General features: G+C 45.8%; 1 protein-coding gene across 1 annotated transcript in view; it reads left to right on the top strand.

Annotated features, from left to right (window-relative positions):
- CHEK1 (checkpoint kinase 1) overlaps nucleotides 1-22,562 on the top strand; it is a 67,961-nt gene extending 45,399 nt beyond the window's left edge. Inside the window, exons 9-12 of the mRNA XM_075909326.2 lie at nucleotides 14,060-14,237; nucleotides 14,444-14,575; nucleotides 15,067-15,168; nucleotides 21,512-22,562. Of these exons, the coding sequence (XP_075765441.1) occupies nucleotides 14,060-14,237; nucleotides 14,444-14,575; nucleotides 15,067-15,168; nucleotides 21,512-21,592 (493 nt within the window). The 3' untranslated portion in view covers nucleotides 21,593-22,562. The remainder of the gene's footprint in view (nucleotides 1-14,059; nucleotides 14,238-14,443; nucleotides 14,576-15,066; nucleotides 15,169-21,511) is intronic.
- Nucleotides 22,563-23,354: the final 792 nt, after the last annotated feature.

The following is a 23,354-nucleotide window of genomic DNA, read 5'->3' as shown; positions in this document are numbered from 1 at the left end:
TACTAACCAAGCTACAAAACAGCAGATTTGAGGGTGTGGTCAAGGGTCCGCAAGACCTCCCTCACGATCTAATGCCAAGACAACATGGCCATCTTTTTACCCACCATTTGCGCCCCTTCCTACCACAATGGTAGTCCATAACATCAGACCACTGGGTGCTGGAAATAATTTAAGTAAGATATACTATCCCATTTACTGCTACCCTCCCCTCCCCCCCACATACACACCCTACCGCCTACCCTGTCCCTCTTTAGGGACCCTTCTCATGAGATCCTACTAAAACAAGAGATTGGGGCCATAGAGAGGGTACCCCAGGAAACACTCAAATTACTACTTCGCGAGAAAAAAAACTAGGGGTTGGAGACCAATCCTCGACCTCTGCAAACTGAACAAATTTCTCAAGAAACACCGATTCAAGATGGTCACACTCACGACAATTATTCCGGCATTAGATCAAGGGGACTGGTTTGCAGCCCTCAACCTGCAAGATGCTTACTTTCATGTTGCCATCCATCCAGCACACAGGCTTTACCTATACTTTACTCTTAGACCAGACCATTCTCAATACAAAATCCTACCTTTTGGTCTTTCATCAGCTCCCTGGGTATTTTCCAAGGTACTAGCAGTCATTGCTGCATACCTCAGGCAACAACACATCATCTTTCCTTACCTCAACTGCCTGATAAAAGGGGCATCACGGGAGGAAACCACCTCCATGATAAACATAACCAGAACCCTCCTCAGTCGTCTAGGCCTTCTAATCAACTAACAGAAATCAACACTGCACCCAGTCCAAGACATAGAGTTTATCGGCGCCTGTCTAGATTCAGTCACTGTTCACGCATACTTACCTTGACAATGATTCATAACTATAGAAGACATGATAAACATGATATCCATGACTACCATGATACTCACCTACGTCCGGTTCATGGGTCACATGGCTGCAACTGCTTACATGGTCCATCATGCCTGTCTACACTTCATCTGCTTTCAGCTCTGGATTGCAACAGTGTACATCCCATCTCAACACTCTCGAAACAAAGTTACCATACCACCAAACGTTCTCGCATCTTTGCAATGGTAAACATCACCGTACAGTCATCTGGCGGGGCGTCCCATTCTACCAAATGGAGCCCACTATACAAATTACCACAGACATGTCTCTCCTTGGCTGGGGAGCCCATATGAATTACTAGTGGTCCAGGGCAGATGGTCTCTGAACGAGATACCATTGCACGTTGTACAGTCTGCATCCTGACGGACAACATCTCTATGATGTTTTATATAATAGACAAGGTGGTGCCCACTCCCTATGCGCAGAAGCTATCCGCCTATGGAATTAGTACATCCTCAACCGGGTCACACTTGTAGCATCTTACCTACCTGGGGCCAGCAACACCAAAGCAGACTCCCTGAACTGCAAATTCACCATGGATCACAAATGGGAATTACAAGGTCACCAACTCAGTATTCAACCAGTGGGGGTGGCCATCAATAGACCTCTTTGCTTCTTCCAAGATTACTAAATGCCCCCAATTCTGTTCCCGAGCGGGATTGGTAAACATTCCATAGGAGTTTGAGCAGATGATGGGGCAAAGGCATGACGTGGCTGAAGGGGAAAGTTTAGATATGCAGATGGAAGCAGGATCAAGGGCCTCAGAGGGGGGACTGCTGGGCGAAGAAAATGGACAGTGGAAGCATGTGACTCAGAGAACCAGGCAGAGGAAAAGATGGGTCAGTGAAGGAAAAATAGAGCACAAGAACAGGTATGTGGAGCTGGAGAATGAAGAAGGGTGAGGAAGAAGAGAAGAGTGGCTAGTCCCATAGATAAAGGGGAAGACTTAATGGAGACAACACCAATAATGAGCATTAGGAGGATACAGGATGGGTTAAAGAGGATTACAAGGGAAAATAGGAATGGCAAGGACTTGCAGCCAGAGGAAGCTAGAGATAGACCAGAGAATTTCACTGTCACTAGGAAAAGGCAGGTCTATGTGATTGGGGACTCCTTATTGAGAAGAATAGATCCAGAGAATAGAAGGGTGTGCTGTCTGCCAGGTGCTAAGATACGAGATGTGGAACTGAGGTTGAAGAGGATTATTAAGGGAGCAGGAAGGAATCCATTGATCATCCATCATGTAGGAACAAATGATATGGCTAGATTCTCGCTGGACCGAATTAAGGGAGACTATGCTAGGCTGGGGAGGATGCTCAAGGAAATTGAGGCTCAGGTGATCTTTAGTGGGATTCTGCCTGTTCCTAGAGAAGGACAACTAAGATGTGACAGGATTATAATGATCAATAGATGGCTTAGGCAGTGGTGCTATAAGGAGGGCTTTGGGATGTATGGTCACTGGGAGGCGTTTATGGACAGAGGACTGTTCTCTAGTGATGGACTTCACCTAAGTAGGGAGGGAAGTAGACTTCTAGGATGGAGGCCTGCTGAACTGATTAAGAGAGCTTGAAACTAGGAACTTGGGGGAGATGGTTGGGAGATGCCCAGGTAATCTCTATGCCAGATTTTAACACTGAGAAGGAGGAAAACGAAGTAAGAAAGGATATAGTTGGGGGTAGGAGAATGAACATGAGGAAGGGTGGGGTGGATACTAGTCTAATAGGTCATTTTGGAGGTATAACGTCCATGCCAAATTGGGTAAAGAATGTGAATGAGGCCAAACAGCAAAAATTCAGATGTTTGTACACCAATGCGAGGAGCCTAGGAAACAAAAAGGAGGAACTAGAGCTATTGGTCCAGGAAGTGAAACCAGATATTATAGGAATAACTGAAACATGGTGGAATACTAGGCATGACTGGAGTACAGGTATTGAAGGGTATGTGCTGTTTAGGAAAGACAGAAATAAGGGTAAAGGTGGTGGAGTCGCATTGTATATCAAAGATGAGGTAGATTGTAAAGAAATAAAAAGTGATGGAATGGAGAAGACAGAGTCCCTTTGGGCAAAAATCACATTTGGGGAAGAAAACTATCAGATCCTCCCCTGGGATAGTGCTTGGGGTGTGTTATAGACCACCAGGATCCAATTTGGATATGGATAGAGACCTCTTTAATGTTTTTAATGAAGTAAATACTCATGGAAACTGCGTAATCATGGGAGATTTCAACTTTCCAGATATAGACTGGAGAACAAGTGCTAGTAATAATAATAGGGCTCAGATTTTCCTAGATGTGATAGCTAATGAATTCCTTCATCAAGTAGTTGCTGAACCAACAAGGGGGGATGCTATTTTAGATTTGGTTTTGGTGAGTAGCGAGGACCTCATAGATGAAATGGTTGTAGGAGACAACCTTGGCTCGAGTGATCATGAGTTAATTCAGTTCAAATTAAATGGAAGGATAAACAAATAAATCTGAGACTAGGGTTTTTGATTTCAAAAGGGCTAACTTTAATAAATTAAGGAAATTAGTTAGGGAAGTTGATTGGACTAAAGAAATAATGGATTTTAAAGTGGAAGAGGCCTGGAATTATTTTAAGTTAAAGTTGCAGAAGCTGTCAGAAGCCTGTATCCCTAGAAAAGGGAAAAAATTTATAGGCAGGTGTGTTAGACCAAGCTGGATGAGCAAGCATCTCAGAGAGGTGATTAAGAAAAAGCAGAAAGCATATAAGGAGTGGAAAATGGGAGGAATCAGTAAAGAAAGCTACCTTATTGAGGTTAGAGCATGTAGGGACAAAGTGAGAGAGGCTAAAAGTCAGGTAGAGTTGGACCTTGCAAAGGGAATTAAAACCAATAGTAAAAGGTTTTATAGCCATATAAATAGGAAAAAAACAAAAAAAGAAGTAGGACCGCTAATTACTAAGGATGGGGTGGAGGTTAAGGATAATCTAGGAATGGCCCAATATTTGAACAAATACTTTGCATCAGTCTTTAATGAGGCTAATGAAGAGCTTAGGGATAATAGTAAGTTAACAAATGGGACTAAAGATATGGAGGTAGATATTACCATATCCGAGGTAAAAGCCAAACCTGAACAGCTTAATGGGAGTAAATCGGGGGGCCCAGATAATCTTCATCCAAGAATATTAAAGGAACTGGCACATGAACTTGCAGGTCCATTAGCAAATTTTTTTAATAAATCTCTAAACTCAGGGGTTGTACCATTTGACTGGAGAATTGCTAATATAGTTCCGATTTTTAAGAGAGGGAAAAAAAGCGACCCAGGTAACTATAGGCCTGTTAGTTTGACATCTGTAGTATGTAAGATCCTGGAAAAAAATTTTGAAGGAGAAAGTAGCTACAGACATTGAGGCTAATGGCAATTGGGACAAATTACAACATGGTTTTACAAAAGGCAGATCGTGCCAAACCAACCCGATCTCCTTTTTTGAGAAAGTAACAGGTTTTTTTAGATAAAGGAAATGCAGTGGATCTAATCTACCTCAACTTTAGTAAGGCATTTGATACAGTACCACATGGGGAATTATTGGTTAAATTGGAAAAGATAGGGATTAATATGAAAGTTGAGCGGTGGATAAGCAACTGGTTAAAAGGGAGACTACAGCGGGTCATATTGAAAGGTGAACTGTCGGGTTGGAGGAAGGTTACTAGCAGAGTTCCTCAGGGATCAGTTTTGGGGCCAATTTTATTTAATCTTTTTATTGCTGATCTTGGCACCAAAAGTGAAAGTGTCCTAATAATATTTGCGGATGGCACAAAGTTGGGAGCTATTGCCAATTCAGAAAAGGATCGGGATATCATACAGGAAGATCTGGATGACCTTGTAAATTGGAGTGATAGCAATAGGATGAAATTTAATAGTGAGAAGTGTAAGGTTATGCATTTAGGGATTAACAACAAGAATTTTAGTTATAAGCTGGGGACACATCAGTTGGAAGTAACGGAGGAGGAGAAGGACCTCGGAGTCCTGGTTGATTATAGAATGACTATGAGCCGCCATTGTGACTTGGCCGTGGAAAAGGCTAATACGATCTTGGGATGTATTAGGCGAGGTATTTCCAGTAGGGATAAGGAGGTGTTAGTGCCATTATACAAGGCATTGGTGAGACCCCATTTGGAATACTGTGTGCAGTTCTGGTCTCCCATGTTTAAGAAGGATGAATTCAAACTGGAACAGGTACAAAGAAGGGCCACTAGGATGATCCGAGGAATGGAAAACCTGTCTTATGAAAGGAGACTCAAGGAGCTTGGCTTGTTTACTTTAACCAAAAGAAGGCTGAGGGGGGACATGATTGCACTTTTTAAATATATTAGAGGGATAAATACCAGGGAGGGAGAGGAATTATTTAAGCTTAATACCAATGTGGACAAAAGAACAAATGGATATAAGCTGGCTAGTAGGAAGTTTAGATTTGAGATTAGATGCAGGTTTCTAACCATTAAAGGAGTGAGGTTCTGGAATGGCCTTCCAAGGGAAGTAGTGGGGGCAAAAGATCTAGCAGACATCAAGATTAAACTAGATGGGTTTATGAAGGGGATGGTTTGAGATAACATGATCTTGGTAACTACTTGACCATTCATTATCAGTGGGAATAGGTCAATGGAGGGATGATAGGAGTTACTATAGAGAACTTTCTGGGTGTCTGGCTGATGAGTCTTGCCCACATGCTCAGGGTTTAGCTGATCGCCATATTTGGGGTCAGGAAGGAATTTTCCTCCAGGGTAGATTGGCAGAGGCCCTGGAGGTTTTTCGCCTTCCTCTGTAACATAGGGTACAGATCACAGCTAGAGGATTCTCTGCATCTTGGGGTCTTCAAAGTATTTGAAGGCTTCAATATCTGAGATATAGGTGAGAGGATTATTCTGGGAGGGGTGGGTGAAATTCTGTGGCCTGCACTGTGCAGGGGGTCAGACTAGATGATCATAATGGTCCCTTCTGACCTTAAAGTCTATGAGTCTATGAGATGTATTTCTGATCAAATGGACAGCCCTCTGGATTATGCTTCCCCCCATATCACTTATTCCCAGAGTCCTACACAAACAAAATCCACATGGACGGGGCTTTTGTCATCCTGATAGTTCCGTCATGGTCACGCCAGACTTGGTACCCATACCTGTACAGACTCGTGGTTCAACCTCCCTAGCCATTACCACTTCGAGCGGATCTTCTTTCTCAGAACAACAGGAAGAGGCTTCACCCACAGCTACATTCTCTTCATCAGAAGTAAAAGACCGATGTTCTCAGCACGTGAAGTATTTTCTCCGCCATAGCAGGAGACTGTCTACACAAAAAAATTAACTGCAAAAATGGACACGGTTCTCCCAGTGGTGTCAGAGAGCCAACATAGACCTTTGAACGTCCCCACTGAACACCATCTTTGACTATGTGCTAGATCTTAAGACAATGGGGCTTTCGCTGTCTTCTCTAAGGGTCCATCTCTCCGCAATAACAGTTCTTCGGGTAGTCCCCGTGGGTGCTCCACGTCCGGTGTCGGGCTGGTCCCGGCGCCGCAAATCGGAGCTTGCCAGAGCTGTGTGTGAGTGGCTGGACCGCGCGCGAGCGAGCCGGTTTCGCGCCTTTCATCTGCCGCGTGCGGTCCGGCACCCTCCAGTTCTTCTCATCCGCCTTGGGTCACAGATGAGCTCCCCCTTTCTCCTCAAACAGAGCTTCTCCTTCTCCTTCAGGCAGCTACCTGAGGGGAAATTTGAAAAGATTAAAACCGTTCCTCATCAGCTCGGGTTGCGGGCTCCTTGTTTAAAAAAAAAAAAAAACACGCTGAGAGAAAACCCGAACAAGCAGACCGCAGGAAAGACATTCCCCTCATTCACCGTTTCTCCCTGTTACTCTTAATGTTTTAAACTAACAGTTAAACAAAGCAAACAACAAAAAAAGAGAAAGAAATAATAACTTTTGTGATAAAGAAGTATAAGGGAAAGAAAGCCGGTGAAGGACAAAAAAAGGCGGCATTTAGGAGGCGCTAACTGTCAGCCCTCTCACAGTGCAAAATGCCGGGCTCCCCTGGTTTTAAAAAATGTTCCAGGTGTGCTCAGCCAATGCCAGTGTCAGATGGGCACTCGGCTTGTGTCCGTTGCCTTGGGGAGGCACATATCCCCCAAAAGTGCACCCACTGTGCCAGCCTGACGACCAGAGCCCACAAGGAGCGGGAGCGTCGTTTAAAAGAGATCCTGTTCAATAAGGCTCTCCTTCCTTCCACTGCTTCAGGATCCTCTGCCTCAGACCCCACAGCTGAAAAGCGGAGGGCTCCTTCCGAGGCTGTGCCTTCACCCAAAATGAAGAGAGCCTCCCCCACTCATTCCCTGCCTGCTGCTCCGCAATCGCGGGTGAGCGCAGGTGATAGCCGGGTACCTCGGGCTCAAGGGTAACCCGTGCTCCTACTGCAAAGAAACCGGCCGGCATTTCTCTGATCGCGGCAGCCGCCGGCACCGCAATCTGCACAGGGGCTTCTTAAAGGGCCAGCTACAGCGGCACCGGACCTGTCCGCACCGGGTGCTGAAATGCCTGCAATGACTGCTCCTCACACGGAGCTGTCCTCAGCACCAGCACCGGAGCAGCATACTCCTGCCCAGATTCTCCCTTCTGAGCCTTTAACCCTTCAGTCTCCAGGCTCTGGACAGCTTCCAGTATCAAAATCAAATACCCAGGAAATCTCCCTGCGTACCTCCCCAGGGTTTTCTTGGGATCCATCTCCTCACCCTGGTGCTTCTACATGTCATACAAGAGAGCAGAGGGAATATCATCACCGAAGTCTCTCATCTCGTCGCCATTATTATAGAGAGCGTAGCTGCTCACACCACGGATGTTCTAAGATCTCGTTCTCCTACAAGATGCTCTCGCTCACCGATTCATTCACGAAGCACCCATTATGTCAGATATAGCAGTACTAGGTCTTCTAGACATTCGTCACCTGCATGGTCTTACCAATGTTATACCCACCATCATGGACCTTACTATATTGAATCATCTCATCACAGTAACTATCGATCTCATCGCAGGTCTCCATGTTCCTGTCGGTCTGTTAGCCCACTCTCCGGTCATTCAGAGATTCTCAAACACTCCCCACTACGACGTACGATACCTTCTCGTTCTTTGGTATCCCAATCATAAATGTCAGACTTAGAGGAAGGACAACTCTCAGAAACTGACCTGGACGTGTCTCCTAATGCCTGCTCACCTGTGCCTTCGAGGGATGAACTGGTGTCTCTGAGCGAAACGTCTCCTCCTGATGATCTTAAAGAATTCTAAGACCTCTTTAAACGTGTCGCACAATCCCAGGAAGTACAGCTTACTGAGTCCCAGGTTAAACAGCATAAGTTATTCAAGAATTTACATTCCAAACAGCAACGAAAGATTGCCCTCCCAATAGATGATGCTATCATGGAGGTAGCACAGGACATCTGGCAGACGCCAACATCAATACCACCCACCAATAAGAAAGTGGATAAGAAGTATTTTGTCCCATCCAAATGTTTGGATTTTCTGTTCAGTCACCCACAGCCAAATTCCCTGATAGTGGATGTGGTTCGCCATAAGAGTAAGATGCCCCATTTTAAAAATTCCCTACCGGATAGGGATACAAAGAAATTGGACTATTTTGGCCGAAAAGTTTACTCCTCCTCAACCTTGCTCCTGCGGGTTGCCAATTATGCTGCTCTTTTGTCAAACCATAACTTTGACAACTACTCCAAGCTTCCGGAACTTATGCAACACCTCCCTGACAATAAGAGGTCTCTCCTTAAAGCAGTTGTCCCAGAAGGGTTCACTGCCTGTAGAACATCGCTTCAGATCGCCGCGGACGTTGCCGACACAGCCGCTCGAGCGATGGCGACAGGTATTGCGATGCGAAGAGCTTCCTGGTTACTGTCGGCAGGAGCCCCTAAGGAGTTGCAGACCAAAGTGGAAGATTTACCCTTTAATCGTCAAAATCTGTTTGCCTCCGCCACCGATGAGGTTCTCCATTCGGGCAAGGACTCTCGTACTACCCTTCGGTCTCTTGGGATGTATACGCCATTTTTCAAACGCAGGCAATACTATCCCTTTCCAAGGAGATATGATTACTTCTCCTATAAGCAGCAACAGCAGCGCGGATCTGACCAACCGAAATTTAGACAGCGCCCTCAGTGCAAACGTCAGCAGCAGAACCGCGCTTCAGTTCGGCCTCCTCAGAAGCAGCAGGTTTGACTCCTGTGCAGGGGACTCGAACACATCTCCACTGGTCAACACACTAAAGCCTGCCACCACCTTATTCCACCACCACCTGAGGCCATTTCTTCATCAATGGGCCAGCATTACCTCGGACCGATGGGTCCTAGAGGTCATATTATCAGGCCTTACGATCCCATTTGCCTCAGTCCCACCTACTACCCCTCCCACCCCCTCCCTTCTCAGGGGCCCATCTCACAGGGCCGCTCTTCGAGAAGAAGTTTTTCATCTGCTCGAGATTGGAGCCATAGAGCGAGTACCCACCGAATTCCGGGGGAAAGGGTTTTACTCCAGGTATTTCCTAGTTCCCAAGAAATCCGGGGGGTGGAGACCCATCCTTGACCTGAGAGGTCTAAATCGTTTCATCTGAAAGCAGCGCTTCAAAATGACCACACTGGCCAAGATCATGCCAGCACTAAACAAAGGAGACTGGTTCACAGTCCTAGATTTGCAGGACGCATACTTCCATGTGACAATACACATAGCGCACAGATGTTTTCTGAGATTCGTAGTGGGCGACGACCATTTCCAGTACAGGGTACTGCCTTTCGGCCTCATCTCAGCTGCAAGGGTGTTCTCCAAAATGCTGGCGGTAGTGGCTGCCCATCTACGCAGAACACGAATCTCCATTTTCCCCTACCTCGATGACTGCCTCATCAAGGGACACACCCAGTCCGAAGCACATCACGTGGTGGTCGCAACTTGGGATTTGTTCGACTCCCTTGGCCTTATTGTGATCATTCAAAAATCACGGCCGCAACCAACACAAATTCTAAACTTCATAGGAGCGTGTCTCGACTTCCAGTCAGAAAAAGTTCATCTGCCAGTCGTGCGTTTTCAACTTATGCAAGACCTGATAAAAACAGTCTTGCAAGCTCCAACGCTCCCGGTACACGTATGCCTCCAGCTTCTGGGTCATATGGCGTCGACTACAATCATAGTCCGCCACGCAAGGCTACACCTCAGGTGTCTACAGCACTGGCTAAACACGGTATACAATCCAACCAGGCACAGCATCCGCAAGACCGTGGTGCTACCGGCACATGTTAAAGACTCCCTCTTATGGTGGACCGATCGCAACAACATGCTGTCAGGAGTCCCCTTTCACACTCCACAGCTGTCAGTGGAGATAACCACAGACGCTTCTCTCATCGGCTGGGGTGCCCACATGGGCGCAAAAACAGTTCAAAGCCGTTGGTCCACGACGGAGATGATGCTCCATATCAACCTTCTCGAGCTCCGAGCGGTGTTTCGTGCCTGCAGACACTTCAAGTTACACATAAGAGGCACTGTCACGAGAATTCTCACAGACAATGTAGTGGCGATGTATTATGTGAACAGACGGGGGGGTGCCCGATCCCATTCACTTTGTGCAGAAGCGATCCGCCTCTGGAACTGGTGCATTCAAAATAACATTTTTATAGTCGCGTCATACTTACCGAGTGCGAACAATACCACTGCGGAAGCGCTGAGCAGGCATTTCTCTCAAGACCACGAGTGGGTGATCCGCACGGATGTCCTCTTACCTCTCTTCCATCGGTGGGACTTTCCGGTGATAGATCTGTTCGCCACGTGTGCCAATGAGAAATGCAGAGCTTACTGTTCCAGAGCAGGACTGGGCGATCACTCTCTGGGAGATGCATTTCTCCTTCATTGGGGCACATCGCTTTTGTATGCATTCCCCCCTGTTGTACTCATTCCCAGAGTACTCGAGAAGATCGTGATGGACAGGGCACGAGTGATACTCATAACCCCAGCTTGGCCCAGACAGCCATGGTACTCAACTCTTCTGCAGCTCTCCGTATGACCACCGCACCGATTGCCTTACCTACCATACTTGCTCACGCAACAGAAAGGCTCCCTTCTTCATCCGAAGCTGGATACTCTGCACCTGACTGCGTGGATGGTGCATGGTTCAGCGCGTCCGAGAATCTTTGTTTGGACCAGGTGAAGCGTGTTCTCTTACACAGCAGGAAGGATTCCACCAGGAAAACTTACCGGTCCAAGTGGTCTAGGTTCGTGCGCTGGTGCGCTTCTAGACCCTCTTGTTTTACCACTACATGTTTTACTGGACTATGTCCTCCAGCTACAGTTGACTGGACTCTCCATCTCATCACTTAAAGACCATGTGGCGGCGATAGCTGCTTTTCACTATCCCATTGAAGGCAAGTCGGTTTTTTCCCATCCGATGATGACTAGATTTCTCAAAGGACTGGCTAACCTTAACCCACCGCGTAGGCCTCCGCCACCTGCATGGAGTCTTGATTTGGTGCTTGATGTCCTAACTCAACCACCATTTGAATCGTTGGCCACGGTACCCATGTCGATGCTTAGGGTACGTCTAGACTACATGCCTCTGGCGACAGAGGCATGTAGATTAGGCTACCCGACAGAGTAAAATGAAGCGGCGATTTAAATAATCACCGCTTCATTTAAATTTACATGGCTGCCGCGTTGAGCCGACAAACAGCTGATCAGCTGTTTGTCGGCTCAGCGCGATAGTCTGGACGCTCCCCTGCCGACATCAAAGGGAGTTGTCGACAACCCAGGTATGCCTCATCCCAGGAGGCATTATGCAATTGTTCAGCACTTCTTCTCTGACTCAGCGGTAGCCTTGGCAGTGCTGCCTAGTGTTCAGAATCCCAATTCCGATGCCCACGTCTAACTGAGATTACTGCTTCGGAGTCACCAGACGTGGAGCACCCACGGGGACTACCCGAAGAAGAAGAGGAAGTTACTCACTTCATGCAGTAACGATGGTTCTTCGAGGTGTGTCCCCGTGGGTGCTCCACGACCCGCCCTCCTCCCTGCTTCAGAATCTTGTCTTTCAGATAGGCGGTGAGATGAACTGGCGGGCGCCGGACTGTGCGCGGCAGATGAAAGGCGCAAAACCGGCTCGTACGCGCGCAGTCCGGCCACTTACACACAGCTCTGGCAAGCTCCGATTTGCGGCGTTGGGACCAGCCCGACACCAGACGTGGAGCACCCACGGGGACACACCTCGAAGAACCATCGTTACTGCACGAAGTGAGTAACTTCCTCCTTTTCACACCTCTGTGCTTGGTTTCTCCATATTTGCTCATCTTGTCACAAAAAGATTTCTTAAAGGCCTCCACAACGTATATCCACCCCATAGCACCCCACCCCACCTTATAGGACTTGAACCTTGTTTTGGGTTATCTGACCAGGCCCCTCTTTGAACCACTGGCCACAGTGGCACTCCCCTTCCTCTTTATGAATGTTTGCTTTTTGCTAGCCGTCACTTCAGTGAGGAGAGAAGGGGAACTTCCCTTATGGCGGAACCCCCATACATGGTTTTCACAGAAGACCGAGTCATGCTGAGACTCACCTAGTGTTCTTACCAAAAGTCTATACAGCATTCCACATGAATGAACCCATTGTGTTACCTATTTTTTCCGCAAAGCCTCACACCAAGATGCTAGCCTACATACTCTAGATATCTGAGTATTAGCCTTCTTGGAGAGAACGTGACCATTTTGTAAATCTCAATTACTTTATTTCCATGGCTGAACACTCAAGAAGTGCATCTATTTCATCCTAACGTATCTCAAAATGGATATCGACATGCATAGTTAGATGTCATACTCTGGCCAATGAACCATCCACCGTGAGTACATTCTACTAGAGCTACAGCGGCTTCCACGGCCTTTTTTAACAATGTCCTTTAAGAGACATTTACCAAGCTGCCACATAGTCATCAGACCACACTTTCACTAAACACTGTGCCATCTTAACACAATTCATTTCTGATTCAGCAGTGGCTACAGCAGTTTTGTCCACCGCCGCTAAACAGTGACTCCAACTCCCTCCACCCGGATTGAATACTGCTCTGTAGTCACCTACACTGGAGCATCCATGGCGACATCACTCGAAGAAGAAAAGGGAAGTTACTCACTTCATGCAGTAACAGCTGTTCTTTAAGATGTGTATCCCCGTGGGTGCTCCACAGCCCTCCCTTCTGCTTGGAGTCTGTCTGTCTTGGGCCTAAAAGAGGAACTGAAAGGGAGAGGTTGAGCTGTGCAGCTAGCACACTCAGGCGGGAGCATTTCAAGACGCCTCCTATACATGCCCCAACAGGGGAAACTGTTTTTCAAGGCTCTGAGCTGCGGCTCCAGGCAACCTGTCTCCCTTTTACTCATCTTGTGCTTCCTTCCCCCCCTCCCCCCCACCCCGCTTCGAACTGTTAGGTTCTCCTTCTAGGGCAGAGAAGGAACTGAAGGGATGGTTGCTGCACATGCATAGTAGTGGCCTGCGCAGCCCACCAAGAGCACTGCTACTAAAAATCTCCACCTAGGCACGCAGTGGCATCCGAACACCTACGGTGGAGCACCCACAGGGATAACCTTCTTGAAGAACCTCCATTACTGCACAAGGTAAGTAACCCCCTCTTGCTCAGTCTACTTGGTTGACTCACTGCATGATTCACAGAGAGCAACTGGTATTTAAAGGTCTGAATCCAAAGCTAGTTGACATTTATCTGTCGTGATCTACCATGCAACCTAACTTCCATGCATGTATATTTGCAAAACTGTGCAAAGAAATCAGATCTGTTTGTGATATTTGATCACACTGAGCTACTGCTGATGGCATGTCAGAGATTGGATGCACAATTTCTATCATGCTGTTGGACTTTGAGGAACTGTCACAATATGAAAGCTCATCTGTCACTTGAGAGCATTAAATAACACGTAAATTCCTTGGATTGCTTAGTTGTTTTTTGTTGCTGTCTGGAGTTAAAGGAAGCCCTTGACAAGTAAGTTTCAAAATTGCAGTCACTCAAGCAAAAAGTTTGGGAACCCCTCGTGTTGTGTGTAAAGTGTGTGGGGGCTACATCAGTGTGAAAATCACAAGAGAAATGTAACATTACAATGATTGTAATTAATTACGTTTTCATGTTTCAGTGAAGAAAAAGTGGGGTACTCCACTTCTCAGCCAGAACCTCGCACTGGCATTTCCTTGTGGGACAGCAGTCCAACCAATATCAACGAACTAGTGCAAGGGATCAGCTTCTCCCAGCCAGCATGCCCTGAGCACATGCTAGTTAATAGTCAATTACTTGGCACCCCAGGCTCATCACAGGTAATATTTGAAAACGCTGTATTTGTTCACAGCAGCTTGGCAATTTTGTTCTTTGGCTCCAGACTGTAAAGATTCAGTTTACACCATTTCAGATACTTTATCCTAATTTTAAATCCAAGTAAATTAAAGGAGTGTTATCCAAACTTTCAGCCAAGAAAGGTAGTTGGTTATCTGTAGAATTCATATATCTGATCTCTAATCTGCAGAACCCATGGCAACGCTTGGTGAAGAGAATGACCCGTTTCTTTACAAAGCTGGATGCTGACCACTCCTATAATAGTTTGAAGGAGGTCTGTGAGAAGATGGGCTATGTCTGGAAGAAAAGCTGCACAAACCAGGTAGAGTCCATGGAATTAAACAAATTAATGCTTCTGATTCCATTTGCAAATCCTATAAAATATCCTGTAGTCAGATGTAGCATTTTCTGAACCAGCACAAGATCTGTACATGAAATCCCTAGTCAGACTCCTTTAGCGTAGCTATTAGTATACTGCAGTGTTTCTTAAACTATGTTCCACAGCACACTGATGTGCCACGGAGAACATCAGAATTCAAAATGGGCACCCTTAAAGGGGCAGGCGACCTCTTTTTTTTCTCAATAACTTTCCCCCGACCCTTCTGTGCCCCCCCGAACCTTCTCTTTTTTTCTCAATAACTTCCCGCTCCCCCCAACAAAAAATCCTTGGTGTTCCTCATTTAAAAAAAAAAAATTGGTGTTCCTTGGTCTTAAAAAGTTTCAGAAACACTGGTATACTGTGAATATAATACATACATGCTCGTAGTATGTGAAACCTGTTGTCATAAAAATGTTCTCTCATTTGCTTTAAAGGTTACCATATCAACTACTGATAGAAGGAATAATAAACTAATTTTCAAGGTGAACTTGGTAGAAATGGAAGACAAGATTTTGGTGGATTTCCGCCTTTCTAAGGTATGCAAAATAAGCCAATGGACTTTACCATTAGAGGGGTGAGTGTTTAAAAGTAAACTGGATCAGCTTGCATATGACAACAAGCCTATGGAAAAGGGGTTCTTGCGTTGGTAGTCTATGTCTAACCAAAGAGAGAACCTACGGAATTGAAACACAAGACATGACTATGCAGCACTTCAAAGACTAACAAGATGGTTTATTAGGTGATGAGCTTTCGTGGGCCAGACCCACTTCCTCAGATCAAATTGTGGAAGAAAATTGGCATGACCATATATATCAAAGGGATATAATTTAAAAAAAAAAAGTGCGCACACATAAAATAGACAAATCAGATTTTAGAACAGAGAGCGGATGAGGGTGGGAGATTAATAACTATGGGTATGTCTACACTACCCTCCTAGTTCGAACTAGGAGGGTAATGTATGCATACCGCACTTGCTAATGAAGCCCGGGATTTGAATTTCCCGGGCTTCATTAGCATAAGCGGGGAGCCGCCATTTTTAAATCCCCGCTGCTTCGAACCCCGTGTAGCGCGGCTACACGGGGCTCGAACTAGGTAGTTCGGACTAGGATGCCTATTCCGAACTACCGGTACACCTCGTTTCACGAGGAGTAACGGTAGTTCGGAATAGGACCCTAGTCCGCACTACCTAGTTCGAGCCCCGTGTAGCCGCGCTACACGGGATTCGAAGCAGCGGGGATTTAAAAATGGCAGCTCCCCGCTTATGCTAATGAAGCCCGGGAAATTCAAATCCCGGGCTTCATTAGCAAGTGCGGTATGCATACATTACCCCGCTAGTTCGAACTAGCGGGGTAGTGTAGACATACCCTATGAGATGATATTAGAGGTGATAATTGGGGAAGCATCTTTGTAATGTGTGAGATAATTAGCATCTTTGTTAAGGCCTATTCGTAAAGTGTCAAATTTAAGCAGGAATGACAGTTCAGAGGCTTCTTTTTGAAGTCTTGTGTTAAAGCCTCTTTGAAGCAGGATGGAGGTAGTAAGGTCATTGAGACAATGCCCATTCTGGTTGAAATGGCAAGAAACTTTTTTTTCGTTGTGAAACTGATGTCTGTTTTGTGTGCATTGATTCTTTGGCAAAGTGTCTGAGAAGTTTGTCCAATATACATAGCAGACGGACTCTGTTGGCACAAATTATATTTCTGGATGAGCAGGAATATGTGTTCTTGATCTTATAAATGAAATGGTTAGGTCCAGTGATGGTGTCAGCAGAGTAAATATGTGGGCAAAGCTGGCAACGGGGTTTGTTGCAAGGGAATGTTCCAGGGTGTTGGTATTAGTGTGGTATGTCCTGTGGTTGCTGGTAAGAATCATCCTGAAGTTAGGTGGTTGTCTATAAGAGACTATGGGTCTGTCTCCCAGAGCCTCTCGGAGTGTAGTATCCTGTTCCAGTATAGGCTGTAGTTTATTGATAATGTGTTGGACGGGTTTAAGTTAGGGGCTATAGGTGATGACAAGTGGTGTTCTATTGTTGGCTTTCTTGGGTCTGTCTTGAAGTAGATGGTTTCTGGGTATTCATCTAGCTCTTTCAGTTTGTTGTTTTATTTCTCTGGGTGGGTAATTGAAGTTTATAAATGCTTGGTAGAGATCCTGACGTTTCTGGTCTCTGCCAGTGGGATTAGAGCAGATGCGGTTGTATCGAAGGGCTTGGCTATAGACGATGGATCGTAGTTTGTGTTCTGGATGCGAGCTGGAGGCATGTAGGTAACTCTGAGTCAGTGGGTTTTCTGTAGAGAGTGGTATCTAATTTACCATTGGTGATTTGTACTGTGGTGTCCAGGAAATGGATCTTTCGTGTAGAATGGTCCAGGCTGAGGTTGATGGGGGGTATAGGTTGTTAAAGCCTCTGTGGAATGCATCCAGTGTTTCTTGGCCATGGGTCCAGATCATAAAGATGTAATCAATGTAGCGTAAGTAGAGAAGGTGTAAAAGGGGACGGGATCTGAGGAAACATTCTAAGTCAGCCGTAAAGATGTTAGCGTACTGTGGGGTCATGCGGGTACCCATGGCTGTGCCACTGATCTGGAGGTATAAGTTGTCCTCAAATTGGAAATAATTATGGGTGAGAACAAAGTTACATAGGTCTGCTACCAGATTGGCAGTGGTATCCTATGGGATAGTGTTTCTAATGGCTTGTAATCCGTCTCCATGTGGGATGTTGGTGTATAGAGCTTCTACATCCATGGTAGCAAGAATGGTGTTATCAGGGAGGTTATCGATGTTTTGTAGTTTTCTCAGGAAGTCAGTAGTATCTCAGAGATAGCTGGGAGTGTTGGTTGTGTAAGTTTTGAGAAGAGAGTCTACATAGCTGGATAATCCAGTAGTGAGTGTGCCGATACCTGAGATGATGGGACGTCTGGGGTGTCCAGGTGTATGGATTTTGGGAAGCAGATAGAACAATCCTGGTCGGGGTTCAGAAGGTGTTTCTGTGTGGATTTGGTCCCGAGTAGATGTAGGGAGTTCTTTAAGGAGACGGTGTAGTTTCTTTTGGTATTCTGAAGTGGAATCAGAGGAGAGGTCTGTAAAATGTGGTGTTGGAGAGTTGTCTGGTTGCCTCCTGGTCATAGTCGGACTTACTCATAATGACCACAGAACCCCTTTGTCAGCTGGTTTGATTATAATGTCCAGGTTGTTTTTAAGACTCTGGATAGCATAGTGTTTAGCACGGCTGAGATTGTATGTCACTTGTTGTCATTTGTGAATAATGTCAGTCTGTGCATTGTTGCAGAAGCTTTGTATATAGAAATCCAGATGGTAATTCCAACTGTCAGGGGGAGTCCATATAGAATTATTTTTCTTTTGGTGTTGATGGGGGGGATCTGGTTGGTCAGATTGATGTTTATTGGTAGTTTGGAAATATTCTCGTAGGCGGAGGCAGCGAAAGAAAGTCTCAAGGTCACCACAAAACTGAATCCAGTTCGTGGGAGAGGTGGGGCAGAAAGAGAAACCCCGGGATAAAACAGACTCTTCTTCTGGGTTGAGTTTGTAGCTAGAGAGGTTAACAATATTATCCGGTGGGTTGAGGTAGTTGCTGTTGTAGCCTGTGGTGTGGAGCAGTTTAGAAAGTTTATTCTCTTTTCTTTGTTGTAGAGAATAGAAGTGTGTATAGTAGACTTCTTGTCTGGTGGAACAAAAGTCTTCTAAGGTGTTAGTTGGTGTGGATGTTTGTCTGGCCCACGAAAGCTCATCACCTAATAAACCATCTTGTTAGTCTTTAAAGTGCTGCATAGTCCTGTCTTTTGTTTCAGCAAGACCAGACTAACACGGCTACATCTCTATTACAGAATTGAAGTGAGCAATGTTACTATTTCACTGGTTCCTGAAACTTGGGCTCTGGTACTGAATGCAGTGCAAAAGCTGTTACTGCTCACTGTCTGGAAATCCTCTTTCCAGTTAATGATTGTGGATAGCAAGCACCTTGAGTCTTCAAGTACTATGGGAGAAGGCATTGTCGGTCCGTCACACACTAGGTTCTTTGTTCCCCCGCTGCTTTCCTGCGCATGGGGAAGGGGATGGAGGTCTGGGACTGCGCCAGCTCCAGCTGCTCAGGTGGCATGCGCTGCTGTAGGGAGTGGAGGAGCAAAACACGCACTGCCCAAGTGGTTGGGGCTGGTGCAGTCTGGGACTCCTCCCCCCCCCCCCGCAGGAAGGCAGCAGGGGAATAAAGTCTCTAGTGCGCCAGCTCCAGCTGATGCGATCCAGGACTCCCTTTGTTCCCACCCCATGCAGGAAGGCATCAGGTGCTCGACAGACCAGCGTTTCAGGTACTGGGCTGCTGTTTGGAGAATGAGGGAGCAGCCCGCGCATTTCCTGGGCCTTAGCGCACAGCTGCAGGATCCCTAGCACCGATCCCTGTCCCGTCTCCCCACCTGGACTCCCACAAGTACCCTGCCCCAGCATCCACCAGCACCCTGTCTCCTGCCCCAGGCCTCTGCCCCGGCACCCACTGGCACCCTGGCCCAGCACGCTGCCCTGGCACCCACTGGCACTCTGTCTCCTGCCCCAGCACCCACAAGCAACCTGCCCCAGCACCCATTGGCACCCTGGCCCGGCATCCTGTCTCCTGCCCCAGCACCCTGTCTCCTGCCCCAGACCCCTGCCCTGGCACCCTGTCCCAGCACCCATAAGCACTCTGTCCCCTGCCACCACCAGCACAGTTGGGGCCACATTAGTGAGGCTCGAGGGGTTGTATTTTTGTATCTCCCTTGTGTGGCCCAGGCTGACTTTTTTGTGGGTCCGTGACCCCTGACTCAAAACAGTTTCCTCGCCCCTCTCATAAATAAAGACAATGCTGAAATCTTTTGTTTGACATAATATTTTATTTAAAAATGAAGCCTGGCCAACAAGCCCCCAATTGGGGCCCACCCCTCATCTGGCCACAGCATCATAACATTCCTGTACCCCCCCACCCTGACCCCAGATCTGAGCCTATCATATACTGGAAGCCCCTGTCCTGAGCCTCTCATATCCCCAAACTCCTGCACCCCCACATCCTCAGTCTTCTGCCACAATACTCTTGCACCATTCACACACTGCAAATCTGTGTCCTGAGCCCATCATACTCCCAACCTCCTTGCCCTGAGCCTCTCACACACCCCAACCCAAACTCCTGCATCTTCACATCCACAAGCCTGCGGCTTGCTCAGCACCCCAGTCCTTCACCTGAGCCCGACACTCCCCAGCCTGGAGCCCCTTCCCTGAGCCAGCAGCCCCTTCTCCATATTCTCCTGCATCCAAATTCCCTCCCAGAGCTTGCACCTCTCACCCTTTCCCACTCTAAATCCCTCACCCTTTGCACCTCTCACCCTCTCACACCCTATATCCCTCATTCCTATCCCAGAGCCCGCACCTCCTGTCTCAACCCAGTGAGGCTAGACTGCAGGAGTTTTTCCAGCAAACACACTCTTTTGGCAGCCCCTATATTCCTCATTCCACAAGGAATGAGGGGGCTTCCAAAAGAAGGAGATTTTCTGACATTTGGCCTAGTCTGGACAGGCCAAATGTTGGAAAAATTTCTTCCAACAGAAGGATCGAAAAAAAGCAGCAGTGTATCCATACCCTGAGAGTGTATAAGGTCCGGGGATAGCAAGTGATGGAGGGAAGAGGAACAGAGAGGACGGGCCTCAAGGAAGGGGTAGGGTCTTGGGGAAGGGATGGGATAGATCTTGGCTTGTCCTGACATTTAAAAAATGATCTTGGGTATAAAAAGGTTGGAGACCACTGGTCTAAAGCATAATGATTTCTGGGCACTGGGGAAGCATGCTGGGCTGGCGTAATCCTGCTTTCATGGAAATCAGTAGGAAAAATAGTTATGAACTCCGATGGAAGCAGCATCAAGCCCTTGAAGGTGTAGCTAGCTTTATTCCCTTTCTCCAATCAGCTCTGTTTATACTTACTATGGTGGGGGACAAAGCATGACTACAGTTGGGCAACTTTTGTGGAAGCTCAGCAGACACTAGCTGAACTGTCTGCCAAAACTACAGCTGTATTACGACTGTTGGTGTGCATGGGGCTCCCTGTGCCATAAACTTGGTCCATAGTGTCTCACTGAGAGAGATGGATAATAACTTTCTGAGAAAAGGTTAAGCATCCTGTCTTGAGTGTAGGGGAATGGACTAGATGACCTCATGAGATCCATTCCAGTAGTACTTATCTGTGATTCTTTGAAACAGACCTAGCCTAATATTAAAGATGCTCATATCTAGGCAAATGGTATAGAATAGACTGTTGCAAGTGAGGCAGAGACCTCCAGCTTCTGCCTCTTCTAATGACAATTAACAGTAATAGATTGATTTGTTTGCTATTTCAAAGAGAATTTTTTAAGATTATTTTGTTTCTATGGAAAATACTCATCAATGCACTTTCAAATGTGTGCATGAAAAATAAATCTATGAAATTGGTTAGGTCATGACTGGAACAAGCTGTTAAGAGCATAATAGTAGAGGTGGGAAGTCTTCTTGCCATGTTTCATATTTCCTTTCTTGAAAGATAAAATTAAAATATGTTTAAATCTTAAACAGAAGAATATGTGCTGCACCCTAATTTGGAGAAAATCCACAATGGCTGTCTCTGAAGTGGCAAGAATAGAAACCTTTTGTAAAAGATTATAAAAGTAATACAATTCATATAACAATAGTGGAGGTGGTGGTAGAATTTCTTGCTAACTAATTATAAATAATGAACATAAAGATTGTAAAGAAAAAAAATTAAATATATAGAATAGAAGCCAATGTCCCTCAGATAGGCAGGAGTTACAGCATTCCCATTCTTCTATTTATACATGCATACAGTCCACAAAATAAACTTGTTTTTATTACCTAGGGTGATGGGTTGGAGTTCAAGAGGCACTTCCTGAAGATTAAGGGAAAACTGAATGATATTGTGAGCACCCAGAAAGTGTGACTTCCTGCCACATGCTCCAACTGCCGTTGGATTGGATGCTGCTACACTGATCTAATTTTTATTTTTATTCCACATCAAGAAATAAATACCTGTGGCTGCCAGTAACTTGCAATGGAAACTCTTTTTTAGGGATCACTCTTGTCACCAGGGCATTTCATCAAAGGGCACATTTGGTAATATGTTTTCAGGGCCTCCCAGACAAATAGTGATCATGAGGTGTTCCTGACTGTAGTAAGTTAGCGGTGGCATGCCTTCCTATTGGTAGCTACTGGTATGAGGCTTATTTTTCCCTTCTGCTAAGTCAGCAATCATTGGGATCATCATTGGGGTGCTGTGTGTTTGTGGGAGCCAGCCTGACTGTTTGTTAGTTGTTGACCGACTTCTGGGGAGTATATATCCAGCCCCAAGACTGCTGCAGCCATTTACAGGCTTAGGGTTCCTTGGACATGGCTAGAGGGGAAGAGTCTATATCTAATTAAAAAAAAATTGGCCCCCGTGCTTCATTGTTGTATCTTCAGATTTTAAATCTGTTTGAGCAATAACTTGTTACCCTTTCTTATAAAATGTGATGACATAGAGTGGAGAGGCATAGAGATAATGTGGGCCTTAGACTTGTAATTTTATTAAATTTTATTATATCTTTTTGGCCTTTGCTTTTGTTAAGTAAAATGGTTGAACCCAAAGAACTAATTCCACTGTATTGTTCATTTATAGTTTTAAGTATTGCAGGCTTAGAGGTCTGCAGCAGAATAGATACCGTATTAACATTTTTGTCCCTTTTTAAACTCTTTTCCCTTTTCAGTATTTGTAGTTTTCCCTACATTGGAAGGTAAAGTGAAACCTGTTATATATAATAGCTTATGTTGGGAATTTGCTGGAGGGTAGCAGGGTCTCATGGAAATAAGAAATATCCCTTTCTCGGTACCTAAAATTCAGGCTTATTTAGGCAGTTATTTCTTTTAATGGTACATAGTTTATTTGTATTAACAAGGACCACTTATGAATAATCACAGTCAAATGTACAATGATGTGAAAATACACAATTTGTATAATTTTTTGTAAAAACTTACAAAATAAAGTATAGTCATAATTTTAAAGAAAGCAAATGGCTGCCGTCGTGCATTCTGGACAGAATTCCATTTCAGAAGCATTTGCTCCTGGGGATCCTTATTAATGAAGCAAAGGATCCGGATGAAGCCAACGTGTCATTCCCAAAAGACCACCTTCCAGCTGCTCCCTCTCCCAACATCTAAGAGAGCCCCTTTTCTAGCTCTGTTTCTGTAGAAGAGAAGAAACTTTTTTCATGGTTTCCACCTTGGGATCGGGGGATGCCCAGTTTTGGGTCAGCATTCAACTTCCTGTCCTGCTTTAATCCATCTGGCTAGCTTGCTTCTTCAGCAGGCCTGATAGCATGGGGGCAGCTCAAAACTCACTCCCATAATGACTGTAGTTGCATTTGACTGCCAGTTTTCACGCTTTAGTTTAGCAACACTTTTTCGGTCAACAAACTCTTCATTCTTAGCATTAGCCATAAGTTTTAAACAAAAATCATTTGTTTCTGGGGCCATCTGATGTATCCTGTCAAAACCAACATTGTGATGAATGGGGATACTACCCTTTTCTGGACATCCCAACTAGTCAGTAAACAAGATTGCCTGTAAGAGTTAAACCGAGAGACAGTAGGTCTTTAGAGGTACATCTACACAGCAACGTTATTTCAGAATTACTGATGTTATAACATAGTGCATGTCTACACTACAAG

The sequence above is a fragment of the Pelodiscus sinensis genome, chromosome 25, assembly GCF_052426305.1.
Source record: "Pelodiscus sinensis isolate ZL-2025 chromosome 25, ASM5242630v1, whole genome shotgun sequence".
Classification (NCBI taxonomy): domain Eukaryota; kingdom Metazoa; phylum Chordata; order Testudines; family Trionychidae; genus Pelodiscus; species Pelodiscus sinensis.
The sequence above is the reverse complement of the archived record's forward strand: the minus strand, read 5'-3'. Positions and strand labels throughout refer to the sequence as shown.